This window comes from Huiozyma naganishii, chromosome 9 (assembly GCF_000348985.1).
Source record: "Huiozyma naganishii CBS 8797 chromosome 9, complete genome".
Classification (NCBI taxonomy): Eukaryota; Fungi; Ascomycota; class Saccharomycetes; order Saccharomycetales; family Saccharomycetaceae; genus Huiozyma; species Huiozyma naganishii.
This window is the reverse complement of record NC_035930.1, coordinates 478,460-498,149: the sequence shown is the minus strand read 5'-3', so window position 1 is coordinate 498,149 and position 19,690 is coordinate 478,460. Positions and strand designations below refer to the sequence as shown.

At 45.5% G+C, this 19,690-nt stretch overlaps 10 protein-coding genes across 10 annotated transcripts; 6 read left to right on the top strand and 4 right to left on the bottom strand.

Moving 5' to 3' along the window:
• Positions 1-302: 302 nt before the first annotated feature.
• On the top strand, positions 303-2,030 carry RSC6 (Rsc6p; the record flags this gene model as incomplete). The annotated part of the gene is made up of 1 exon (XM_022609942.1): positions 303-2,030. One exon carries the CDS (start codon positions 303-305, stop codon positions 2,028-2,030), a length of 1,728 nt encoding a protein of 575 aa, XP_022466287.1.
• A 326-nt stretch (positions 2,031-2,356) lies between these two features.
• On the top strand, positions 2,357-3,898 carry THR4 (threonine synthase THR4; the record flags this gene model as incomplete). Its single annotated transcript, XM_022609940.1, has 1 exon — positions 2,357-3,898. One exon carries the CDS (start codon positions 2,357-2,359, stop codon positions 3,896-3,898), a length of 1,542 nt encoding a protein of 513 aa, XP_022466286.1.
• Positions 3,899-4,014: 116 nt separating this feature from the next.
• CTR86 (Ctr86p) lies at positions 4,015-5,634 on the bottom strand (the record flags this gene model as incomplete). The annotated part of the gene is made up of 1 exon (XM_022609939.1): positions 4,015-5,634. One exon carries the CDS (start codon positions 5,632-5,634, stop codon positions 4,015-4,017), a length of 1,620 nt encoding a protein of 539 aa, XP_022466285.1.
• Positions 5,635-5,884: 250 nt separating this feature from the next.
• On the bottom strand, positions 5,885-8,641 carry PWP2 (snoRNA-binding rRNA-processing protein PWP2; the record flags this gene model as incomplete). Its single annotated transcript, XM_022609938.1, has 1 exon — positions 5,885-8,641. One exon carries the CDS (start codon positions 8,639-8,641, stop codon positions 5,885-5,887), a length of 2,757 nt encoding a protein of 918 aa, XP_022466284.1.
• A 486-nt stretch (positions 8,642-9,127) lies between these two features.
• On the bottom strand, positions 9,128-9,931 carry YIH1 (Yih1p; the record flags this gene model as incomplete). The annotated part of the gene is made up of 1 exon (XM_022609937.1): positions 9,128-9,931. One exon carries the CDS (start codon positions 9,929-9,931, stop codon positions 9,128-9,130), a length of 804 nt encoding a protein of 267 aa, XP_022466283.1.
• Positions 9,932-10,097: 166 nt separating this feature from the next.
• Positions 10,098-10,451, top strand: TAH1 (Tah1p; the record flags this gene model as incomplete). The annotated part of the gene is made up of 1 exon (XM_022609936.1): positions 10,098-10,451. One exon carries the CDS (start codon positions 10,098-10,100, stop codon positions 10,449-10,451), a length of 354 nt encoding a protein of 117 aa, XP_022466282.1.
• Positions 10,452-11,689: 1,238 nt separating this feature from the next.
• KNAG0I02500 (uncharacterized protein) lies at positions 11,690-14,980 on the top strand (the record flags this gene model as incomplete). The annotated part of the gene is made up of 1 exon (XM_022609935.1): positions 11,690-14,980. The coding sequence occupies one exon, from the start codon at positions 11,690-11,692 to the stop codon at positions 14,978-14,980; it is 3,291 nt and encodes a 1,096-aa protein (XP_022466281.1).
• Positions 14,981-15,079: 99 nt separating this feature from the next.
• On the bottom strand, positions 15,080-16,219 carry KNAG0I02490 (zinc-binding alcohol dehydrogenase family protein; the record flags this gene model as incomplete). Its single annotated transcript, XM_022609934.1, has 1 exon — positions 15,080-16,219. One exon carries the CDS (start codon positions 16,217-16,219, stop codon positions 15,080-15,082), a length of 1,140 nt encoding a protein of 379 aa, XP_022466280.1.
• Positions 16,220-16,779: 560 nt separating this feature from the next.
• IMG1 (mitochondrial 54S ribosomal protein bL19m) lies at positions 16,780-17,358 on the top strand (the record flags this gene model as incomplete). The annotated part of the gene is made up of 1 exon (XM_022609933.1): positions 16,780-17,358. One exon carries the CDS (start codon positions 16,780-16,782, stop codon positions 17,356-17,358), a length of 579 nt encoding a protein of 192 aa, XP_022466279.1.
• Positions 17,359-17,654: 296 nt separating this feature from the next.
• RRT12 (Rrt12p) lies at positions 17,655-19,082 on the top strand (the record flags this gene model as incomplete). The annotated part of the gene is made up of 1 exon (XM_022609932.1): positions 17,655-19,082. The coding sequence occupies one exon, from the start codon at positions 17,655-17,657 to the stop codon at positions 19,080-19,082; it is 1,428 nt and encodes a 475-aa protein (XP_022466278.1).
• Positions 19,083-19,690: the final 608 nt, after the last annotated feature.

The following is a 19,690-nucleotide window of genomic DNA, read 5'->3' as shown; positions in this document are numbered from 1 at the left end:
CCTCCAAAAGAACTCTTTATAAATATTATGTCACAGAAGGTAGTTCAAAAACAAAAATATAGTATACGAAGATCAGTAGCCTCTACAGATCAGATATGAGCGAGTTGTTCCAGGTGTCATGGCTGTTCACGCTGTGAACCTAACTGTCACGTGGTGGCCTTTTACTCAAATTCGCGTTTTCTGACGACGAAAAAAACAACAGAAAAATATTCGAGAATTGCAAGTGAAATTTGAAGACACTGCGCTGTGGATTGCAGTTAAGAGGGACAAAGAGAGATTGCGATTAACGGAAGCTTTCAAGGATGTCCCGCTCAGCGAGTAATAGTAAGTTTAATGCAGGTCTGGGGATGAAAAGCAATGGCGGCGGTGTGCCATTGAATGCGGGCCCTAAACCCTCCTCCGCACAATTACAAACTAACCAACAGGTTAATCCAATGCGTACGATCCATCCAACAAGCAGTTATGCACCATCCTATTTGATCGATCTAATTCCAGAACTGGGTTCCTACCAGCAACTACTGGAAGCGGAAAAAAAACTGGATGTATATTTAGCGAGAAAGAAAGTGGACCTGTATCAGAGCATCTCTCAATGGAATAACAACTCGAAACAGCCACAGAGTTCCTTTAGTCATTATGATAAGGACCAAGTGAGATATTTACGTATATTTGTGTCCAATATTGCGGAAAACCAACCTTGGCAGCAGCAGCAGAGTAAAGAAAGCACTAAGGAAGATGCAACAGAGAAACCGGAGGAAAAATCTACGGAACCCTCTTGGACTCTGCGGATTGAGGGTAGACTGATCGATGATACATCGGGGGAGAGTCCTGAAAGAGCTAAGTTTTCCTCCTTTATACAGGATATCGCTGTCGATTTCAAAAAGATTGAAGTGAAACAGGATGAAGAGAGAGAGGAAGAGGTTACGGGCGCCAGTAACTCTATTACAACACAGAATACTCAGCCAGATGTGTCCGAGAGCTTCCTCAATGATGGCACCACTAACAACATGCAGACTCAGCCTGATGAAAGACAACAACCAGCTGAACCCAAGGTTCCACTTGCACAACCACAGGAAGATACCACACAGATAATCGACGCGGTCGAATGGCATTTCGATCCAAAGAACCCAGTGGAATTTGATGGTTTGGATGTCAAAAGACCAGGTACAGAAAACGTTGACTGTACAGTCACAATCCAACCTAAAGGTGTAACGGGACACCAACTAGAGTACTCCAAAGAACTTTCCTCCATCATTGGGAAATCCAGAGGGTCGCTGCACGATGCAGTGTACTCCCTGTACAAATATATTTTGATAAACAACCTCTTAAGCAGCAATGGTGTGCTGCCAACGGGGGGGCATTTGCTAGACGACGAATCAGAGAATAAGAACGGTGAAAGGACCATTGTGCAACTAGATGATTTCCTAGCAACGTTGCTTCCACAGGACTTACAGGGCGCCGACAGAGATGGAGACGTAAATATGACTGGTGACGAGACCGCTGAACCTCTACAGGACTCCAAGAAAACGATGAAGTTAACCGAGTTTTTGCCGCTAGTCAACTCGCATATCCACCCTATTAGCCCCATCAGGCTGGACTATAAAGTCAGAGTTGATAAGTCATCCACATACGGTGAAGTAGTGTTCGACATAGAGGTACCAGATATTGCTGGGCTGCAGGGCAACGCATCAGGCTCCGCAAACTTACCGGCTGATGGGTTACAGTTGCTGAACGCACTGGATGATAGGAACGCAGATCTAAAACCTCGCTTTGCCGAGATGGATAAGCAAATCACCACTTTACAGTTACAACTAAACGATACCGCTAACAAATACCAATTCTTCAATAAATTGGCACAGAACCCGGTGCCATTTTTGCAAGAATACATTGAATCCTCGGCAAACGCTCTCAAAGTTCTATCGGGGGATGAAGGCTTCAACGAGGATACCGTTAGAAGATCGCAGTTCTACAAAGATAATGAAGCAATTCTGTTTGAGAACCTGGGGACACTTCTCGCAAATGGCAGAATATAACGTCCCAAGCTGGCAAGGCAAAACTATATATACGTAGACATATATATAGATAGATACATGGGGAGGGCATAGACTACCTCAGTGTGAGCCCCAATTGTATTATCATCACTGTGTACGAACCAGTGTGTGAATCATCTTTCCGGGAATTTCTCGTTGCGGTAACGGCGAGGAAAAGAAACGAGTTTGAAAAATTTTTATATAGACTCGAATTATATATAGAGAAGAAGTAGTCGTGATGACTGAAACAGTTTCCATCGCGAGCTCTAGGTACCTTCGTTCAGGAAATACTTCGGTCGTTGCCGCTACAGCAGAGTCATCCAAACATTATGGTTACTGCATCTCAAGTTTACAGATCTACAAGATCTGCCGAGAAGGAAACTAAATCCTTTGAGGCCGCTGTCATTCAAGGTTTGGCCAGCGATGGTGGTCTATTCCTCCCACCAACCATCCCACAAGTTTCCCACCAGACTTTGTTCACAAAGTGGAATAAGTTGTCCTTCCAGGAATTGGCTTTAGAAATTATGAAGCTATACGTGGACTCTGCTGAAATTCCAGAACAGGACTTGAAGAACCTGATTGAGAGATCTTACAGTACATTCCGCGCTCCAGAGGTTACTCCATTGGCCAAGAACGTTACTGGTAACGGTGAGAACTTACACGTTCTGGAACTTTTCCATGGTCCTACCTACGCCTTCAAGGATGTTGCCCTACAGTTTTTGGGTAATCTATTCGAGTACTTCTTGATGAGAACCAACAAGGATAAGCCAGAAGGTGAAAGAAAGCAAATCACTGTTGTGGGTGCCACTTCAGGTGATACCGGTTCCGCAGCAATCTATGGGTTGCGGGGCAAGAAGGACGTTTCTGTCTTTATTTTGTACCCAACTGGCAGAATCTCTCCAATCCAAGAGGAACAAATGGCAACCGTGCCTGATAAAAATGTCCAAACTTTGTCGGTCAAGGGGACTTTCGACAACTGTCAAGACATCGTCAAGGCCATTTTCGGTGACAAAGACTTCAACTCCAAGCACAACGTTGGGGCTGTGAACTCTATTAACTGGGCCAGAATTCTTGCTCAGATCACATACTACTTTTACGCTTACTTTCAAGCTTCTAACGGGGAAAACGGCAAGGTCAAATTTGTCGTGCCAAGTGGTAACTTTGGTGACATATTGGCCGGATATTTCGCCAAGAAAATGGGTCTACCTATTGAGAAATTGGTGATCGCAACCAATGAGAACGATATACTGGACAGATTCCTAAAGTCTGGGGTTTACGAAAGATCCGACAAGGTCTCGTCTACTTTGTCCCCAGCGATGGACATCTTGATCTCTTCCAACTTTGAAAGACTGCTTTGGTATCTAGCCAAAGAATATGAAGCTGGTAATGGCGATTTGAGGGCTGGTGAAGTCGTTAATAACTGGTTCAACCATTTGAGGAGCGAGGGCAAGTTCAAAGTTGACCAGAAGATCATTGACGGTGCTTTGAAAGACTTCGCCTCCGAAAGAGTCTCCGATGAACAAACTACGGCCACCATCAAAAAGATGTACGAAATCTCGGAAAATCCAAAACACTACATATTGGACCCCCACACTGCTGTCGGTGTTTGTGCCACAGAAAGATTAATCGCAAAGGACAAAGACGCTTCCATAAGCTACGTTTCTCTGTCCACCGCTCATCCAGCCAAATTTGCCGCAGCAGTCAATAATGCGCTATCTTCGTTCCCAGAATACTCCTTCGAAAGAGACGTTCTACCAGCTGAATTGAAGAAACTGTCCACTTTGCCAAAGAAACTAAAGTTTATTGAGAAACCAGATATAGAATTGGTGAAAAATGCCATTGAAGAGGAACTTGCCAAGATGGACCTTTAAGTGTCCGTTGAGAGATAAACTAATTAACGAATCCTAAGATATAAAAATGTGTGTATTTTATTCAACTAAACCAATTGATAAACGTGTAAAGATAGTCATCGCAGGCTTCTTTTCGTTCATGTTTTCTCCTGCAATTTGATCTGTCCTGAACCATCAATTTTGACCTCGTAACCCGCCTCTTCTAAAACGTCTTCATTTGCTGCCCTTTTTGCCTCCAACTTTGCAACAAAATCTTGATTCGCTGCATTGTTTTCTAGTAAGAACTTAACACAGATGATGCTTCTTTCCTTGATGAACGGATCATTGTCATCAATAACACAGTTTGATAAAACCAATTCCAACCCATGCAACTCTCTAATCCGGTCTTGAACCTCTTTCTTACGGTAAGTGAGATGCGTTAAAATTTCGATCACCAAAAGTTTTACTTCTGGAAAATTTGTTGCACTGATCGTATGAGTCTCAAAGTCTACTCTATGTTGTACTTTCGACATATCTTCAACCTTACTCCCTAAGGAGTCTGTAGTCTTAATACTCTGTGTGTTACCTGAACCATCCTTGACAAAATTAATGCGTAACAAGTTGTCTTGGAGGACCCTTAACATGCATACTAAGGTTTCTAGCCCCCCGTATGAAAGTAAAAATTGAAGCACATCTTCATATTCTGAAAGACCAGCAATGATACCAAGCGTAAAAAGAAGTTTTTTATGCATAACAGCGGCTATCATCTCGTCATCTTTTCCTTTCTTGAAATATTCTTTCAGATCCTTGCTGGCGTGATCAAATATCTTGTAGCACCACGACATAATCCCTATAAGTTGAGGTTTGTTCCACTTCTCTTTACTAGTAATTACCAACTGTAAGACTTCCAGGAAATCGATACACTCCTCAGTCTTCTCCGGATTCTCATCCAGTTTTTCTAGATAAAATCCAAAAGACTCGTTGGAAGATAAAGTAATGAATAGTTTTAACAACACAAAATCCATGAAATCTAGCTCTTCTGGAGTATCCCCAATATTCAGGCTCTTTTTACTCCGAGTATAATTTTGAATATTGGTGTAATCAGAGATAATTTCTTGGAGCAAAAAACTGTAAAGTATTTTATCTCTAGCTTCCTGTCTGAAGAAAGAATAAAGAAAGTCATCGTTGGATGCAAGATTAACGAAATAAAGTAGAAACGGGGTCAACAGTTCTTGATTCTTATCCGGGTGTTCTGTAGGATACTGTAAAAAGATCATAAGGGAGTCCATATCAATTTTTTCGTAGCCAATGTTCGTTTTAGAAATGTTATGGAGGAAGCTGACAGAGGCCACGTATAGCGAGGTTTCCATATTTTCGTAAGTGAAATGAAAGCTTGCAATGATAGTAAAAAGCTTGATCACCACATTTTGAAGACCGAGCTCCAATGGTATCTCCTGATTGCTCACAGACAAGTTTCTCATAAGTACTATAACTCCTCTTAACGTCCTCAGGTACCAATGAAGATGGTTTTCATCAGCCAATTTCAAAATCTTCTCAACCCTACATCCACTAATACTTGTCTTTAACTGTTTCCAAAGAAAGAAAGATTGCGCCAGTTTGTTTCTATATTCTTCATCCTCCGATGACCTCACGACAATAGGATTCAACTTCTTTAAAACCGATTCATATATCTCCAAATTATGAGGGCATGACGCCAATACTTTATCTATGTTATCGATAACGTCATCTTCCTCAATCAAAACAGCAGCGTCGGACATTTTCCCCAGTCAAGATCAACTCTTCTATGCCTTGTTCACCTTTACTCTGTAATTATGGCAACTTTTTCACTATTTTTTTGTTTGCCTCTACTTTTATGTTCATCTTTTAATAAGCGTCGTCGAATAAAGGGTACGAAAGCTGACACCCTTCAAACCCTAAGATGAGAGAGAAAGGGTTCGTCCGCACTCTTTAAGCCGAGTAAATATCTATACAGTATGCAATGATGCTAAATATGTTATATTGACGATTTTACAACAATTCATCGTCGGAAGAATCGCCATCACTGCCATTGGCAGCCAACGGCAATTTCTTGTCCTTGTCTGTGAAACCGATCCATCCTTCCTCATCTCCGTCAGAAACCATCTGGTCTTCTTCGTCTGAACTGGCTTGATTTTCTAATGCGCTGGTCGCCCCTGCGTCGTAATCCCCGTCTTCATCTCCACCAGCGATCTTCCCATCCGTAGAGATTAAAAACCTGTAGGCATACTTGTTATCCACACTTATCGTGACCACCTCCTTAGCAATTCTCCCTATGAATCTTTGAATAGACCTCAGAGCAGACGCAAATAGATGCTTACGTGAGTTGATGGATGTACCATGTGCTGATAGGAGACATTTAATCCACAGTAGATTAAATTCAATATGGGGAGAATCCATGGAAACATCACCAATGAACTTCAGGATTCGGGGAATATAAATTACTGGAATATTGTTCGTAACCAGCGGGATTTCGGCTATCGGTATTTCTTCGTAGACCTTATTTATCAGATATGCCTCATTCAGTCTAAATGCCATTATCAAGGCATTCAAATAGTTATTAGACTTCAGTTCCTCTAATGTACTTTGTGGGGTTATGTCGATGTCTAAATCGAAGGGATCGAACAGTAACGTTTCGTTTACTGAATAAATTAGTAGACCTTCAGTGGAGGCAGCTGAAAATGCAGTGGCTGTTGGGGAAAATTGCACACATGTGACTCTGATCTCGGGACGTATTTTCCTTGTCGAGCTATCCACACCGCCTCTTCTGGACCCGGGAAGAGTGTTATCAATTCGATCTTCGAGATCGGAATTCTCACCAGCATCGTCAATGAGATCCAGAGACCCTGCTTCGGTCATTCTGCTGCTATTCAAAAACTCTAAAGTCCCATTCAAAGTCATGTTTCTGGAAACCGTGAATTTCTTTAGCAGAACTTCATTTGGAACGTCATACAGACATATAGAATTGTTGCTACCACCTGCAACAATAGCCATACCGTCAAAACTGTAGTTAATGGTGCTGAAGAACTTGGATCTTTCAGAATTTTCGGAAGTGAATCTATCCTCAAGGTGTCGACCTGAAAAGATATCCCTTCTACAATCAATATTTCCTGCTTGAGTTCCATTTTCAACATCAAACATGCTGATTTGACCTTTCAATGTAGATACAGCAACCTGTTTACCGTCTGGCCTTATGGTTAATGACAAAACATCGGAATACACCTCGATTGGATCCACTTGTTGGGACCTCCCAAAAATGTACCATATTCTGATCGTTTTATCCCACGAAGCGGAAGCCAGCACACCATTTTCTTGACTGAATGCCAAACACGAAACTGGGCCCTCGTGTCCAGATAAAGAATCTAATAATTGACCAGTTTGAACAGACCAGACATGTATGTCAAAGTTGTCCATAGAGCCTGCACACACAACCTCTCCCGAAGGGTCTACAGCAAGCGAATTGAACTGGATACGCTCTGCAGCAGTGAACACCCTAAAGTTACGATACCTTATCAGATCCCAAGCTTTGACTGTACCATCCAAGGAAGCGGAAAACAAAACTTGACCCTTCTTGGCGAATTGTACTTGTGTAACAGCAGCAGTGTGCTCGTCTAATGTGGCCAAACAAAACCCAGATACAACGTCCCAAACTTTAATTTTACCGTCTTCCGCAGCTGTAACTACGCGGGAGCCATCTGGTGAGTAAGTTAGAGAATTCGTCGAGTCGAAGTGACCTTGTTGCTTTAGAATGTAGGATTCCGATTGCCACTCATAAACTAACAACTGTCCTAATTTGCTGGAGCCAAATGCTAGCCATTCACCAGTACTATTAACCGTTACCGTGTTGACAGGATTTTGACCCATCGAAAGCTGCTGGATTAGAGTGAAATGGGGTAGCTCATAAAGACGAAATTCACCATTGGTAAACCCTACAACCAACATATTGGAGTTACAGTGAAACGTAACACACTTAACTTTCGCTTGATTAGCGTAGAAATAGTTTTTCGACGTAATCCTCCAATTATATTTTGAAATATCGACTTCTTCGTCGTTCTCTTCAGCAGCTTCGACATCCTCTGGTCTAGGAGTATATTCCCAGGTAAATAAGGCGCCATCCTTACTGACCGTATAGATCTTTTCTTGATCGGCGCTGAAAAATGCGCCTACGACATAATCTCTATGGCCTGCAAAAGTGGTTGACGCCAAGTCTTTCTCCTCAGAATCTATGGACCATATTTTGGCGGTCAAATCTTTAGAAGTGGAGAGTAAAAATCTAGAATCTTTGGACCAGGTCAAAGAGATCAAATCCTGGAAGTGGCCTGCATGGACTCTGTATCTGACAAATGGTGCAAATTGCCTGTCTTGCGTGGCATCAGGTGTTTTCCAAATCTGTAGGAATCGTCCAGAAGCAACAGCAAACAATTTACCATCCGGACTAAATTTGATTTGAGAGCATTTATCCTTGAAGTTGAAATGATGCAAAACATTTCTGGATTTGTAGTTGACCAAAATTGCACGACCATCATCATCGATAGACAGGAGCAATGTGCCTTGGCGGTTCAAATCAAAGCACGCAATATTCTTCCTGTGCTCGTACTCAAAGGTAAACGATTTGTTGTTAACTAAATCAAACACGGATACTCTATTTCCGACAGGTGACAGCAACTTTTGACCATCATGTGAAAAGAGAATGTTCCCTTGTCTGTAAACAGTTCCCAAAAAATTTGAAAATTTGAAATCTGCCTTCATGACTTACAATTTCCAAATGGCAGGTATGCTGCTAACTTTCCTATTTTGATGTAACGTTCACTGCTCCTCAATGGCTATTATACACCACCATCCTACAAACGTCTTCCACTACAGACACTTCATCTCATCGCAAAAATTGTTTTCTCAGAAAAAATTTTTCAATTTATTACCCGAATATCCAGTGTATAGTATTGAGTACATCATCTGGACTCACTAAGCGATCACCTGTAGAGATGGTATTTGAGAGTACCTGACTTCAAGGTTATAGTACCATTATCTGGTAGGCAGTTGGTATCTTTCTCGAGGGGGTGAAAAATCCCTTTCCGTTTTGCGGTTTTATATATTAATTGCATGTATTAATTATTTAGTTTGTGAAATGTTACAGACTCACGTTACTGCCTGATCCAGGGCACCTTGATGCACAAGCCTTACAGACCGTCTTTATATTGCCGTTGATAAACGCCAGTTTAGCGCAACTAGTGCAGCTTATTTTTTTCTTTCGAACCCAGCTTTAAGAATCGCCTCTCTTGCCGTAGAGTTAATATGTTTGAACCGATCCGGGCCAATATGGGTGCCACCGAACCAACGTGCCACAATAACTAGGACATTCCAGACGTCCATTATGTTAACTAAATGCAGCATTCGAGACCCAGCCGCCGCCTCACCATCATCATCGCAATCTTGGACGATCAGTTCCTTACCATTATCACCTGGAACCTTGATCCTCCATGCACTCATAATATGATTGGCCTTCCTCATCTTAGTATCTGTTTTGATTATGTCAAACTTTTGGAATGCCTCTTCTTCGGAGTTGATATGTGTAGCAAAGGCCATAAACGTGGATCCTCTGTCCGAAATAGGTTCCGATGCATACCAGCCTTCAAATGGATTGTCTGGAATCAATTGGTCCATTGATATTGTACCCAGGTCTTGTACACTAGTGTCAACGTCCTCCACGTATAAAATACCATCCAGTTCCACAAAAAAGTCAAACAAGCAAACTTCCCCTTGGTGGAACACCGAATCCATAACTTCTTGAAACAGATTCTTCAAGTACTTGGGCTCAAAAAGGTCCATTTCTGTTTGACGTGTCACAGCTACCTCCAGTACATTAGGTGGTTTTTCTGTCGGGTAGGCGGCTGGGAAAGATATCTGCACTGTAATATATTCATGTGATGGTATTTTTACGTGGATTATGCTGGAGTCGGGCAATTTATCCGTAATTGCTTCCGGATATATGGCCTCAATTGCCTCCAGTTCATCTGAAAGTTGCTCCCTATCCGCCTCCATGGCTTGGGGTGCCTGTCTGCTTTCAAATACAATTCCCTACTGATGTAGAGCTGTCAAACTTATTATTTTTTTTCTACTTTCAATATTAGATTCAAGAGTATTAGTTATTGCAAGAGCTCTCCTGGATCACAATCACAGCGCCCCCACAGACCAACTGGACTTGAAAATGGACACGTTTGAGACAGTTAAAGAGCAGGGGAACGTTGCATTTAGAAACAGTAATTTTAGTTCTGCTGCAGAATATTACGGTAAGTGCATTTGTCTGGAGCCTGAGAATCCAATTGGCTACAGTAACAGAGCGATGGCCTTGATCAAACTCCAAAAGTTTTCAGAAACCATCGATACATGTCAACGTGGACTGGGGAAACTTGAAGACAACGAGAAGGATGAACCAATACGCAAAAAGCTACTGTATCGACTGCATTTGGCTCAAGAATCCTTGAATAAATTTCAGGTCAAGACTGAGAGACTTCCCGTTGAAGTTGTAGACCATTTACCACCACAGTTTGCGCAACTGTGACGGAGCATTGCTTTGTTCATCGGAACTGTTTACTTTCAACATGCACTCAACAAGATATTGGAAGGGCCACTACCTTTTTTTGTTTCAGGAAATTGCTCTTTAGTATGTGATACCTCAAGGTCTTCCATTTTTTTTACATATACCGCTACTGCATGCTTCCCATCATTATGACTATTAAACGATCAGGTACCGCCATGCAGTATCACCATAGCGCTCATATTTTGGGTGGGATCCTACAAAACAAAATGGTATGAGGTCACCGGAAAATACAACACATGTTACCGGAGCAGTTGCAGATTATGGCATCAAGTACCAGAATGCATCAACGTCTATTAACGACCAGGGTAGCTTTGACTTTCACATATCACCTTGCGGTACTTTTGGAAACTTGGTCTGGTCTTCTCACCTATGTTTGGGCATCTTAACAACGGCAGAGTGCATGCTCAAATTGGGTGTCGTAAGCACACCCTAGTAGTCGATGTATATGCACGACCTTACCCCCACAATACTATGGGATCAGTTGCCGCACATAATTCAATATTCGTTAACGAATCTTTGTGTGTTGCAAATGTGGGAATTTCGCTCCGGATAAACCACAGCAAAGTGATTGAATGAATCAATTAAGAATGAGGTTTTTTAACGTGACCGCGCTCGCTCAAACTCTAATACCGGAAAAGGAACTTTCAAATTGAGTACTCATCGAGAGGCAACATACGCTATACGATGTTACGACACAAAAAAAGATGTTTCCCAAAAGGGAAATACTTCGAACCGATTGAACTCTTCGTGAACAGAATGCTACGGCGAAGGCACCGAAGTCCCGTTATGGCTAAACGAAGGACAACACGAAGTTCGCGTTCGTGATAGTCACTAACACTCCCAAGTACCTACGAATCTGTCCACCAAAATTTTTCCTGCCATTGACATCATAACAAATTTTTTTTCTGGTGATTGTTCACTAGCGATGAGAACCGTTTGACAAATATTCCCAAAATCCTGCTCGGTTAGACATTCCAGTATATTTGTTTAGTGCCCCGCTCGTCGACTATTGTTTACAATCCCCTCTATTGGACACCCCTTTGTTTCTTTGTAAGAACAAGCTTTTACAGAGCTATTCGACGATGTAAAAATAATATCTCCAACGAGATGCCGGAATCTATTGCCCATTACTAACCTTAGCACCTTCTTAAAAATTTGTTCTTACGACGAATGTTTAATTGGAATCGTTATATAAAACAATGAGTCAGATAGTCATCAGGTTCCTCCATTTCGTTACTTGTTTGTTTTTTACTTACAGAACACCAAAGGCAATCATGGTTAACGTTCGAATTGGTAGCTCAATTGCTACTATCTTACTATGTATTGCCGGATTTGCCGCGTCAATCTCTGTGTCTACAGATACAATTTTGGCGGGTTCCGTCGCTGGCACCGAGGATGTCGATGTCAACTCTGGCGCCTACTTGGCCATAATACATGGCGCTACACAGAACTTTGGCGGTAATGTTAACGTCGATGGTGCTCTATACATTGGTAACGCTGACTCCTCGGATGGGAAGCTAAATACAGATTTCACTGGAGGTTCGTTGGTCAACACTGGCCACATTGTCGTCGACAACCGTAATTCCTCTGCCGCTTTGAGTATGACGTGGGGTGGCACGACCATCGAAAATTCAGGTGAGATATACTTCAACGGTGCCAACGTGAACAACAACGGGTTTACATTGCAACCCAGTACCACCTTGAACAACAAGGGACTGATTTACTTTGGCCAAGATGAAAGTTCTGGCTATTCAAGCGCGGTGAACATCAAGGGAAAGACGATTACAAACGATGGGACCATCTGCTTGAAAAACGTCAAGGCATACCTAGACGCTTCGATCGGCGGTTCAGGGTGTATCACCATTGGGGATAACACTGTGTACGCTATCCAATCTACAAACATGGGTACATTAGGTCCTCAAACGCTCTACATGTCTTCCTCCTCGTCCATCATCTACGTGGACACGAAGGGGAAAACTGATAATATCAAGGTTGCTGGTTTTGGTAACGGGAATTTTCTGAGTTTTGGTACTTCAATTGTTAGTCACTCCTACGATACTAAAACTGGTGTCCTGTCATTCAGTATCTTTATTTTCATTTCGCATAAGTTCAACATTGGTACAGGATATACCAACTCGTTGTTCAAGCAAGAACAAATCTCCAATCATATTGGGCTTGATTTGGCAAACAATGCTTTGTACTATAATGCACCTCCTCCAGATGCATCTCTTCCAAGCGCGTGTATGCCATGTGACAAAAGTCCTTGGATTCCTCCTGCATACACTCAATTGCCAGAAACAACAACTACTGTGGCGGCTGGGGTGGATAGCACTGCAACAGAGCTGCTTTCGTTTTACCCTACCACTGACAGATATGGGAGCGTAGCAACATTGACCTCTGTGACCACCATTCCATTCACTATACCTTCTGAATATAGCACCACTGCGACCGACGAAGCAGGAAGCTCCGCCACAGAAGTGGTTTCGTACTTCACGAAGACGGGAGCTGACAAGGGACTGGAGACTGGTACGACCACGATCACGATTCCATTCACGGTTCCATCTGCGTACACCACGACTGCTGCTAACGGGGATGACAGCTCCGTGACTGAGATCGTCTCGTACTTCACGAAGATCGGGTCTGCTGGCGACCTGGAGACCGGGATGACCACAACTACTGTTCCCTTCACAATTCCATCTGCGTACACCACGACAGCTGCTAACGGGAATGACAGCTCTGCTACTGAGATCATCTCGTACTTCACGAAGACCGGGTCTGCTGGCGACCTGGAGACCGGGACGACCACAACTACTGTTCCCTTCACGCTGCCTTCGGCGTACACCACAACAGCTGCAAACGGCACGAGCAGATCCGTCACCGAGATCATTTCGTACTTCACGAAAACCGGGTCTGCTGGCGACCTGGAAACCGGGACGACCACGACGACTGTTCCGTTCACGTTGCCTTCGGCGTACACCATAACAGCTGCAAACGGCACGAGCAGATCCGTCACCGAGATCATTTCGTACTTCACGAAAACCGGGTCTGCTGGCGACCTGGAAACCGGGACGACCACGACGACTGTTCCGTTCACGTTGCCTTCGGCGTACACCATAACAGGACTTGATGCCATGGAGCGTTCGAGGACGGAATTTGTGTCGTTTTTCACCAAGACTGGTTCTGCAGGTGATTTGGAAACGGGGACGACCACTTTGGTCATTATCGCTTCTTCTTCGGTTACCCCTTCCTCTGTTGCCTCCTCTGAGTCCACGAGCTCCGAACTTGCATCTGTTTCATCGACAGCTTCTTACGCGACTACTGTTGCATCGAGTGTCAGCATTGCTCCATCGAGCTCGGCTGTTCCTTGGACGACGTTATTCTTTTATGATCCGCGGGTTCAGGCTGTTGAGTTGTCCGTGTATGCGAACGATATTGCCCACCATCAGAGCGAATACGACTCGTACAACGAGCTCCGCACGAGCATGAGATACCCACAGGCTGTTGCCTCTGCTGCTTCGGATATTGCCGCTACCAGATCTGAGCCTAATTGGTCCAACATTGTCACGATGGTGGATACCGTTTCTGTCTGTGGGTTGATAAGTGGTGTTCCGTGGTATTCCACGAGATTGCAGCAATCCTTGGATGCTGCCTTCAGAGCCAGACATATTGTTGTTGTCTACCCATCCAACGTTGCATCGCGCCCAGTATCGTCTACCGCCTCGCCATTGACGAGTTCTGTTGCCTCGTCTAGAAAGACCACTTCCCGTACGAGCCTTGTTTCGAGCGTTACCTCAACTGCGAACCATCCATCTGCCATATCTGGGAGCCCATCCAAAGCTTTGAAATCGGTTGTTACAGGGGTTGCATCGTTGCGTGTCTCCACCGAATGGGATGTTATCACGAAGCATTTCAGAAACACGACAATTGTGACCAGTTGTCCTCCAGACTCTGCTACGAGAGTCCCCACCACTGTCGCGGCCACTGTTGCTACCACAGAATGTGATGAAGTTTGTCAAAAGGGGAATGATGTCGCTAAAACTACCACAGCTCCAACTACCATCGTAACTGTAACTTCAGGGACCATTCATATGGAGACTGCCACAGTTTGTGATGAGGAATGTCAATCCAGGAAGACCACAGAAGCCACCACCACACAACAGCCAGTTGCTGGGATCACCAGTGTCACCAGTACTGGTGCCGGTGCTGGAGAAGCGGCTACCATTGGAGCAGCAGCAGAGGTCAAAACGCCAACTGCTGAGACGACGGCCGCCACTGCGGGCCATAAAGATACCACTGTATTATCCGCAAACAAGTCTGCCACCTCTGCGGCCACCTCTGTGCCCACCCCAGCTGCACCTTCTCAAGTGACCAATGTCACCCCTACAAGCACAATGGCGCCACTGATCAACATCCAATCTGCTAACGGCGCCGTGAGATACGTGTGCGAAGCCGGTTACGCCGTGTTTGCCCTTGCCGCCCTTGTATTGTAAACAGGATGTGTATGTATTAAATATATGAATTTTTGAACTGATTTTACCTCATCTACACCCTGTATATACATATATATGGATACGTCAGGGGGGGGGGGGTCATTCCAAGACGGTGACGAATTTCTCTCCGCTATTTTTGCCCTGTTTGATCTGTTCCATGAGGGCGGGTATGTCCTCCAGTCCGTTGCGGTTGATCTTGACAGGGATATGGTGGATCTCTCCGCTCTTGACCTTTTCGTCTATGAATTTGACGAACGAGATCATTTCCTTCCTGTACTGTGGGTTTGGCGGGAAGTGGTATGGCCCAATGGGGACATCCCAGCCAGCGGACAAGTATATCAGTGTCCCGATGATCTTGACGTCGTCCCTCCTGTCCTCTGGGTGGATCTGTTCGATGTTGAGGAACTCCAACTGCACGACGGTGGCTGGTTTGTCTCTCGACGCGCACCTGTACACTTGCTGGATGGTCTGTTCGCTGGACACGACGTCCACAAGCACCTGTATATCGTTGTGCCTTTCCTGTATCTGCTGCACGACATCTTTATCGTGGTAATCGTAGACTTCATCCGCACCGTACTCCCTTAGTTGTTTTTCGTGTTTCTTGGACGCAACGGCGATGATCTTGGTGAACCCGTGCAGCTTCTTCGCTACTTGTATCAGCACCTGGCCAACACTAGTGGCGCCCCCCCACACAAGCAAAGGAGTATCCTTCTGCGGTTTCTCTGGTTCCCAATCCAACGCAAGCCGCAACTCGTGCACCAACACACCACCAGAAGTAGTCAACCCAACAGGGAGACTCGCCGCACCCTCCACTGTATCCACGGGCCCCTCTGGTAAACTGTCCTCGGAATTCGGAGCAGCTTTGATCCCCTGGGGGAGACAGTAAGTGAGCGATGCATCCACGGCAGCGTACTCTGCAAACGCACCATTCATATGTCTCTTCGTGGACCCACCATGGATGAACGAGCAGACGTAATCCCCTACTCTGAAATCCGTAGCCGAGACACTGGACCCAATACTGAGCACCTGTCCAGCGACGTCGCACCCGAGGATAGCACCCTCACTGCCCATCTTGAACTCTACATGCTTCCAATCCATCGGATTCACAGCAACAGCACACACTTTAATCAGCATGAACCCGTCATCTAGCAAGGGGACGGGCACTCCGTCTTTCACGACGGCTTTATCCCCCTCGATGACCACCGCCCTCATCGTCTTTGGAATCCCTGTTTCAAACATACTGGGGTGAGTTGACTCTCTAGCAAAAGATATATTGGCACAGCTAACAGAATGTAAACCTTCTTACCGCTCTGGTACCTCAACACCGCAACACCGCAATACCTCAGTACCTCAATATATATATCACTCCCTCATAGGTATATTATATATATGTACATGTAAGTTGTTGTCTGAGACAACCCCCTGCTTCATCTTCCTTTTTCGAAGACGCTGCGCAGAGAAAACCCTTTTTTTTGTCTGGTGCGGTGCGTGGGTCTTGGGTCACGTGGGGTGGTTTGGGGTTACCCTGATTGTTTCGTGTTACGTGATAAGTGTTTTGTGTCACGTGCTGGATTTCGTGTTGCGTGATAAGCGGGTTTCGTGTCGCGTGATTTGTTTTTGGGTGTCACGTGGTGGGAGATCGTGTGACGTGATGGTTTTTGCGCCTGGTGGTCACGTGGGTGGGTTTTCCCTTCCGTCAATTGCTACAGGGCAAGACATAAGAGGAACAGGTTGAGATGTGGGTTATGGAGCTGCAGGGGGGGGGAGCCAGGTACCCTGTGTGTGTCGGCAATACCGCAATGTCAACGATGACTGGTCGTCTGTGTGTGTCCCAGGCGATGCAGCGCGGTGCCATGGTGTTCGCGAGGAGATGGTACCAGGTGCCCGTCTCGAGAAGGAAAATGATACCAGTGTATCCACCATTGGAGAAACCCCCATTGAAACGTGGACCGTTGTTACGGAAAGTGAGTATGTTGGAGTTGGATTCGACACTCGATAGGGACCGCTGGAGGCGGTCCCTGCTGGCTAAGAGGGCGCGCAATGACGCACCACAGCAACAGCAAGCCACTCCGACGGTGGCTGTGGGGGATGTTGTCCGTGTAGTGTACAATAGGGCCAAGTGTGCGTTTGATCCCTTTGTTGGGTATGTACTTGGGGTGAACCGGAAAAGGGTTGTGCAGGATGCGTCGCTGTTGTTGAGGAACGCGGTGGCTAAGACGGTGGTGGAGACTAGGGTCCCCATCTTTTCACCATTGGTGGAAAGAATTGAAGTGTTGAAGAAGAGTGATGGTAAGAGAGCAAGAAATAAACACTACTATATACGTGGGACGAAATTGGACGTTAATAACTTGGAGGCAAGGTTGAGGAAGAAGAAATGACCGCCTAGCTGGTATATAACACAGGGGACCCTACATAACACTGTAAATATTTGTAAGTCCGTCGTGAACGCGAGATCATTGAATTGTATGTGTACATTGCCATGTGGCTCAATAGAGTCACTTTTCAATCAGAAATGTTTTTGTTTAGGTGGTGAAAAACCGTTATTGTTTTACACCAAAACGTTAAAAAACTCCGTTCTCGAAAGTGACACAAAAGAAGGTCCCACACACAAGAACCTTCAAGATCGCACTAAGAAGCTAAAAATCTACAAATCAACAAGAGAATCCACACTACGATGAAATTGGCCATTCTACTGAATTTATTTCTGAGCTCTTTGGGTGGTGCAGCTGCTGAGGAATTTTTGGTGACACTAAATGATGATTCCCGCTCAGAAAGGTTTATGAACTCGGTCCTCTCGAAGGACTTGAAGTGGTTCATGGGCGGGAAAATCAACAAACGGTTCCAAATCGGGGAACTGAAGGGTCTGACAATGAACTTGTCCCATGATGTCCTGGATAAAATCAAACGACACCCATTCGTGAAGGAGGTGGTCCCGAATATAATGGTGAAGGCGTTTGAGGGGGACGCCGTGGAGGATGAATCCTGGCTTCCGAAGATGAAACGGCAGAGGGGGGCACCTCGACACCTGGCGCGGATCTCTAGGAGGATGCAATTGCCGTACGACATGAACAACAAGACCCGGTACAGGGACTCGTTCAATTACTACTACGACCGGTGGGCTCAAGGTGCGACTACGAGAGCGTACATTTTGGACACTGGTGTGATGCGGGACCACAAGGAGTTTGAGGATCGGGTTGAGTTTGGGACCGACTGTACGGGAGAAGGCGAGGGGGATCTGAACGGTCATGGGACACACGTTGCTGGGCTTGTTGGGTCCAAGACCTTCGGTGTTGCGAAACATGTACAACTTGTGGATGTGAAGTGTCTGGATGCACTGGGTGCTGGGACGCTTGTTTCCATTCTTTCGGCGCTTGAGTTCGCCGTGCAGGATTGTCAGGAACACGAGGACTCGCAGTGTGTATTAAACATGAGTCTCGGGTCTGTGAAGAGTAACATTTTGAACCAAGCGATTAACGAGGTGGAGAAGAAGGGGATCGTTGTAGTTGTTGCCGCTGGCAATTTCAACATGAACGCGTGCTGGACGAGCCCATCGTCTGCCACTGGTGCAATCACCGTTGGTGCATTTGACGACCGGTTCGACACGATTGCAAAATTCAGCAACTGGGGGCCCTGTGTGGACATATTTGCACCTGGCGTCAACGTTGCCTCATTAGTAAACCGAGACTGGCCCTCGTTTGTGAAATACTCCGGCACCTCGATGGCATCGCCGATAGTGTGCGGGATGGTAGCGTTACTTTTGGACGATGGCGTCCCCCCGGAGGATATCCGTGACTACTTGCAGGAATTGGCGACCGACGGTGTATTCAAGAAACGCACGCTCGTGTTCAAGCCAGGCACACCAAACTCGGTGCTGTACAATGGGAACAAGAAACACGACGACGAGTACGAGGACGACTTGCAATACCCACAAGTGGAATTGGACGATCTAGTGCAAGAACTGGAGAATTACTCCCCACTGAACAGAACCGCTGGCGATTCCACCATGAAACTGGACAACGACGTATCGCTGCCCAGGGGGCTACCCATGATCCTCCAGAACTTGCAGAAGAGACAGCACCCTCTCAAGAGAAGCCCCGACTGAAATCCCATGTTGATAACTTGCTATATACAGAGCAGCTCTAAACCGTAATAACACAGATACACACACAAACGGGCCCCGCCCACACCCCACGCGCAGCTGGGCGTATCGGATGCAAGGGAACCCGCCCGCATCCCATCACGGCACACGACGTTCAACAAAAACCGCAAAGGGACCGAAAGAGCAACGCCGAGACCGGGCCGCGGAGAGCGCAGAAGAACAGCTTTGACGTCAGCGGCAAGCCATGCTCAACAATACTCGTGCGCTTCTCTCTCTCTCTCTCTCTCTCTATATATATATATATATATATATATATACTGGCAAGCCAGCTCAATTGGGTTCTCTCTGGGTCCAACAGCACAAGACACCAGCGAGCCCAGCACCACACAGTATGTATGGCAACCCGATGCTCAGAGAGCAGGATGTGTTACCCGCCCGCCGCCGCCGCCTTTTTGGGCGTGCGCGGCCATGTGAAATTTGGACCCGGTTCTTTTCAACAAAAATTGTTTTTTTGCCCGTTTTGGGAGTCGCCCTCTTGGTGAGGGTTTACTTCACACGCTCTCTCTTGTGCTACGATGCGTTGTTTCTTTGACGAGGGGAAGGTTCCTCCT